Genomic DNA, 6,884 nt, shown 5'->3' with positions numbered 1-6,884 from the left:
CAAGGGTTGCTCCTGGGCTTAGGAATCACCATGGGTGAAGACACACGTGGCTGACAAAACACAGCTCTCTTAGTCCTCTTCAGGGTAAGAACAACATCTTCCTTTGGGGGAGGCACATGGATAGGCTTCCAGGGAATGGGGTTACAATAGGCTGGAGCTGGATACAAATTTCTATCTGCACACCCTAAAAGATGGAGAAAATACAGTAACTAAAAAGGAATAGCTACATTACAAGCCTCCCAATGCAAACAGCTACAATAATCATCTGAACCAACGCAGACACAACAGCCAAAGGCAGCACAGGTACATGAAAACAGAATTTTATATTGAAATATGAAAGGGAAGGAACCACAAACCAAAGTCACAAGATATCTGTGTACCAACAATACAAACCTGTAGCTCTCCCATTTGGGAAACCAGAACCATTTACAGCAGGGCGTGGTTTATTTCTAGCATTTTGTAGCCATTCCTGAAAGATTTTCTCTGACCTCGTTTTCTTCTCCTGCAGCTCAGCTTCCTGTTCCTTTGCTTTTTCCTAAAGATAAAACCAAATCTAAGACACTTACAAAGCTTACAAAGCCCTGTACAAGATACATAAAATGGCAAACAATTTTTTTGCAGATTTTCAGCCTGCTCAATATATTTCAAATATGCTTCAAGTACCTCTTCCCAACAATGGCAAAGATACTTATTTTCTTTAAGTCAGAAAAATAATAAAATAAAAAAAACCCAACCTCCATGTCACCCCAGTGTTTCTCTGAGAAAAAGCTCAAAGACCACAAACAAAAATGTACTGATATGCATCCTGCTTTGCAGACCATACCCCAATGACTTCAGTGCACTAACTTGGCAACTTTGAAAGGTTTTTTTCCCATGTACACTACAAATTCTAATCATTTGATCAATCAAGCACCACCCAAATAAATGATCAGATCACCAATACCATCTCTTTTTTCTTCTTTGCTGCCTCTTCAGCTCTCTTCTTCTTTAACCATTCTTTATACTTCACTTCAGCCTTTTCTTGTAGCTGCATTTTTTCTAGTTCCCTTGTGGCTTTTTCTGCCATTTCTTTGCTCAGCTTTCGTTCCCTTTCTCTTCTTTCCTACATGAAACAGGACAAAGAAACAGAATAGAAACTTTCCAGTATATTTCAATGAGCACTTCTTTTGAGGAATACAGTTAGTTTAATTACATAACACAAATAAAATTACATAAACCTGAAAATACACAAAATATTGTAAGCTCTCTGAAGACAGAACCTTTTTGTTGCAAAGTTCTAGATGAAACAGCTTTAGCCATAAAAACTTTTCACAAAACATGATAAAAATTTTATTTTCAGATCTCCTTCTATGTTTACTACTCTGTTTTATTTATTCAGACACTTTTTTAAACACCTCAGATGCTTCTCCATACCTCTGGAAAAAAAATAGCTGTTGAAGTTCTTGACAATGGTGTGTTAGTTTTACTTGTCAGTGAATCCAGAGCAAACTAGAGTTCCAACTGAAGTCAGACCAACTCAGAAAAGGAAAATGGCATTGTTTGTGCTGAATAATAGATCTGGTATCTGCTGTGTGCTTTAATTAGGAAAGACCCTTTCTAAACCATAGTAAGTGATTAGAATAGGACTGATTCTGTGGTGGGTTCATGTCAATCATCCAATCAGTTTGGAGACTAAGATTAATTAGCTCAGCTCCAGACACATACTCCAGTGGTTCTAGGCTGAATCTGGAGTTCTGAAATGGTGAAGACAAATGTATGAGGCCTGGATATCTATTTCACTGTTTTGGCATGTTTTGTAGGTTTCAATTAAAGCAGCCATTCATTCAGCAAGCTAAACACGTGGGTGTCCAAACACACTCAGAGCATTTCACACAGGTTTACTTCAGCATGGGATGTGCAGGGATATTTGCAGCCAAAGCAATATTTACCTCCTCTCTTTTTTTTTGGAGCCATTCTCTGTGTTTCTCTTCAGCCATCCTTTTCCTCCTTTCACAGTCTTGCTTTTGCTTCATCTTCTCAAGCCGTATACTTATTTCCTGATGAAAGAAAAGGATACACCTTAAATCTGTGGTGACCCTGCAAACAGTGCTGCAGTTAAAGCAATGCAAGCATTAGATTTGGAGATTTTTCCTTCTTTAGGGTTTTGAAAAATATGGATGACAGTCAACAGAGAAATGTTACGAAACACAATCAATGTCAATATATAATCTGTAGACTACTAACTGGACATATGTATTTGAATTAGGCTTTGGAAGCAAATCAACATAAATCACTCCTCAGCTTACTTAAATGCCCTTTCAGTCAGTGGAATCTTAATTTGCAGCAGTACTTTCTACAACACTTAGAATTCACATGGTGTTTCTGCTCTGCACTCTGGAAGGCATCAACAGCTAAGTGAAATATTACTCACTGGTGATTTTTAGTACCAGAACCACAGGAACCTTAGGGCTTAACCCAAAGCTCATTAAAGTCAAAATTACTGCAGATTTTAGCAAACAGAAACAGGATCTTTAAGAGGAGATAACAAATTCCAAAGTATCTTTATATCACACACAGTATAGATGTAATCACTTCTATCCCTCCAATTAAATTAACTGATAAGGAAAACATGACTAAGAAGACAACTGGAGATGTCTTGCACCTCCAACAGCAGCACTAGCACAAAGTGCTATTTTCCAATGGAAATCCAAACCTGCAAACATAGATAGGTGGACCACATGAGAAGTCCATACACAAACCACATTTTCCATGTAACACCTAAAACTGCTTGGGCTTATGTGTTTTTTTTTTTTTACTTAAAGTCAAAACAAGGAGAGACAATTCTCAAGCTAGAATATAAAGGGAGAGTGGTAAAACATTTGTTGGATATTAATGGATCAAAACATACTCCTCAAGTTTAACAAACAACTTTGGGGATCTGCTGACCTCTACAAGACTGTTCCAGCAGCTTCCAGCAGCAGGTGCTTCACAAACACCATGAGGTATTCCACATAAAACAGCTGTATGCTACATTCACTTTGCAGGTAATCACAGAAAGGTTAGGATATCGTTCAAGGTCAAAGAGTAAATCAGTAACTAAAGTGAGAAACTACCTAGCTTTGATGTCCTTGTTCTAATCACTGCCCAACAATTTCAATCTGATTTTCAACAACACTATCACTTAATCAACTGCAACTGCAAACATATTAATCAAGGTAAGATATACTGCTCTCACTTAATTCTGCCTCAGCCCCAGTATTTAAGACCTGTTCATTTCACAGAATTACAGAATCAACCAGGTTGGAAAAGACCTCCAAGATCATCAAGTCCAACCCTACCGTGGTCACTAGCCCATGGCACTAAGTGCCACATCCAGTCTCAGCTTGGAAACCTCCAGGGATGGTGAATCCACCACCTCCCTGGGCAGCACATTCCAATGCCTGAGCACCCTCTCTGGAAAAAATCTCTTCTAACCTCCAACCTAACCCTCCCCTGGCAGAGCTTGAGTCTGTGCCCTCTTGTCCTGCTGCTGGTTGCCTGGGAGAAGAGACCAACCCCCACCTGACTCCAACCTCCTGTCAGGGAGTTGCAGAGGGTGATGAGGTCTCCCCTGAGCCTCCTCTTCTCCAGGCTGAACACCCCCAGCTCCCTCAGCCTCTCCTCATGGCACTGGTGCAAGGGGGCAACAGATTAAATGAGGGGAGAAGATGCTGAAACAGGGAAACATATCCTGGGAAAGGACACCAAAGAGCTGTATAATTACACACTAAGTGGGTAACAACACTGTGCCTCAAGTGTAACCAAGAGCTTGGCACACTGACAGCCAGCACACACCCTGGGGTGTTCTACTACCTACACCAAGGCCTATGTGCCCACGATGAGTATCAAGGTGCCAATTATATAAATAAGCTTTAATCTTTTAAACTGGAACCATTACCTGACAGTTGGATAAGCAAAATATTACACAGCACCACTCCAGTGAGGCACAACCCTTAGCGAAAGAGAAGGCACAAGACATGAATCACACCAGCACTGTCAAGCACAAACACTACAGAAGCCCAAGACACTAAAATCAAATGGACAAACGACTCATGTTTCCACAACCAAAGGAAAACAAACCCTGTGTTTGCTGTCTTCTTTCAGACAGCATCAAGCCAGTGGCTGTGCTCACCTCTGCAGCTCTCGCTCGCTCGCGGGCACGCAGCTCCTTCTCCTTGCCAAGGAACCATTCTTCCCACGGGGAAAGATTGCCTTTCAACAGTGATTCTTCTGCCCCCACTGACACTTCAGAGTCTCCAGCTTTCCTGAATTAAAAATGAGACATGTAAGGGAATGTTATCTGCAATGTATTTGATTGTCAAGTTAAGCAGTGACACTGTCTTGAAAAATTGGTTTTCTTTTATGGCATAATGTGAGAACAAAGACATCGTTTTTCTACTTGGTCATCTCCATTCTCTCTGTGGTAAAGTTTCCCACCTTAAACAGCTTTCACAGTCTGCTCAAGAAACACAGCTAGCACACAATACCTGATGGTATTATACAAGGCTCCATTAGACTTTTAACAGATACCTTACACAACTCACTCATAACTTCTTTACTCATGAATAATGCAGCAATCCTAGCCCAAGGCCAGAAATATCTTTTATAACATTCTATACACATACTATTTCATAAGACAGTGTGTTAGATTCCAAGTCCACAAAAACTGAAAACACGTCAATAGGTTTCTTTCACAGATTTCTTCTGTCTGACACAGAAATTTTTCTTAACCTCAAAAGAGTGAAACTGGACTTCACTTTAGTATTTTATTGCATATGTGGGCTCTGGAAATACCTACCTGGGTACATACTTCACTACAGTGAGTGATTCTGTTTGCTGAATTTAAGCTGCTTCTTCTTCTGCACAGCAGAGCTTTTACACCACAGCATTGACAAAGACCAAACAGACACAGCTTTTAAACAGGTACAGCTAACAAGGGATGCAATTTAAGAATGCATAAGAACACATTTTGTTAGGAGATAACTCTCTGAAAGTTTATGAAAGATAAGGATAAAAGTATTGTGCATTCAAATCCAGGAAAAAAACCCTACAACTTTGTCCAGACTTGACATTTTGGGCAGGGACACTTCCTCAGCACATTCTTTAGCTCTGCATGATTTGCATGACAGCACCTAGTGCTGAAGCAATGCTGACATATTAAACCACCTTAGAAAAAGTACCAGTAGAAGGAATGAATTAAGAAAACTAATATTTACTCTGTGTTTTCTTGTATCAGCAAGTATTAAGTTCAAGCTGTCAACTTCTCAACAGAATGATTCGCAGTATTAGATTAAAAACTTACTGCAGACAGGTAAGAAATAACAGAAAATGAAGCTCCAAAAGACAGAAACACAAGCTCCATATGAAAACCTGTCAGAAGAAACAATTCCCTTCTCCAGCACTGTGTCTGCACCAGAAGAGGGACTGGAACCCAGTGCAAGACTTGTTAAAATACCTCAGACTCAAGCATACATTTGTTTCTAAATAACTATCTTAAACCAAGTTAGACATAATCTGAAGTCTTCAGACCATCTGAAGTCTGATTAATAGAAAACACTGATTATCATTTCTCATATATTCACTTAGGTCACAACATCAAATGCAACACTGATCCACAATGAAAGTCTAAAAATGCCTAACACCATTGCACCAGGCTTTTATCCTTCCTCTCCTGCAAATATTGCATTTCCCACACTCAGTGTCTGCCTCCAGCTAGTCTGTGTGCAGTTTTAAGAGGACAACAACAAAAAGGTTCTGAGAGTGTGTGCATACTTGGGGAGCAGTGGCTATATATATTTTTTTATGACACTTTTGGGACCTTGACAGCCCCACATGGAAACTGGTCTAGGAACACTTGGTAGGCACTGCCCACAACACAGCAGCAGTGTTGTTCAGCAGTGCCTTTTTAATCATCCTTTTTAATGAGCCTGTGCCAACTCAGGCCCTACAGGTTGTCCTCAGCTGCATCTTACTGCTGCCAGGGAATGCTGCAGCAACAGGCCCAGAAAGCAGGAGCTGTTTCCAGTCGCATCTCGAGCTGCAATGACATCTTGTTTGAACCAAGTGCTACAGAACTTCAAGGCATGTGAACAGAATTGCTTATTGGGAAGTTGACGGAACAGAAAATCTGGAACAGAACGAACCATAAACTGCTTAGTATCTTTTTCTCTCTGAAGCTTCTGCTACGTTCCAACAGGCTTTTCCTGGACTTGTAGCACCTTTTCCAAGAAATGCTTCTAAGAAAATGTTCAGTGTGGTCCATAGTCCACTGCTGCTCTGCACTGGGACCCTGCAGCTGGTGAAGCTCAGCTCTCCTCCTGTTCTCCTGCTCCATTCCCAGTGATGTCCTTGTGACATTCACCATCAGTTCCTTCCTGCACAGGCCTTGGAGCTTTCCATGGCAAACATTCCAGGATACTGCACACACTCCCTGCTCTTCCCCTGTCTGTTTCAAAGAGGGAAATCAGTATTTTTTCTCCTGCCAAGTTGTAGAAGTAAGACATATTAAGTTTGCATGAAATTAGAAAGGTATAAAATGAAGATATAGGAGTGGGAGCTGTGTAATGTTCACACACTGACTCTGGATGCACCAGGCAAAGAGTCCTTTGACAGAGACAGCAAATGGTGGGATTGTTCAGCCTGGAGAAGAGGAGGCTCAGGGGAGACCTCATCACCCTCTGCAACTCCCTGACAGGAGGTTGGAGTCAGGTGGGGGTTGGTCTCTTCTCCCAGGCAACCAGCAGCAGGACAAGAGGGCACAGACTCAAGCTCTGCCAGGGGAGGGTTAGGTTGGAGATTAGGAAGAGATTTTTTCCAGAGAGAGTGCTCAGGCATTGGAATGTGCTGCCCAGGGAGGTGGTGGATTC

General features: G+C 41.2%; 1 protein-coding gene across 1 annotated transcript; it reads right to left on the bottom strand.

Annotated features, from left to right (window-relative positions):
- Positions 1–361: 361 nt before the first annotated feature.
- CCDC34 (coiled-coil domain containing 34) lies at positions 362–4,283 on the bottom strand (the record flags this gene model as incomplete). The annotated part of the gene is made up of 4 exons (XM_009081787.1): positions 362–535; positions 944–1,102; positions 1,929–2,036; positions 4,151–4,283. Coding segments are annotated over 4 exons (574 nt in total), but the record flags the coding sequence as incomplete, so codon positions are not given.
- Between the last annotated feature and the right edge of the window lie 2,601 nt (positions 4,284–6,884).

Source organism: Acanthisitta chloris, unplaced genomic scaffold, assembly GCF_000695815.1.
Source record: "Acanthisitta chloris isolate BGI_N310 unplaced genomic scaffold, ASM69581v1 scaffold35519, whole genome shotgun sequence".
NCBI classification, from domain to species: domain Eukaryota; kingdom Metazoa; phylum Chordata; class Aves; order Passeriformes; family Acanthisittidae; genus Acanthisitta; species Acanthisitta chloris.
Note: the sequence above shows the minus strand (reverse complement) of the source record. Positions and strands in the feature narration are given on the sequence as shown.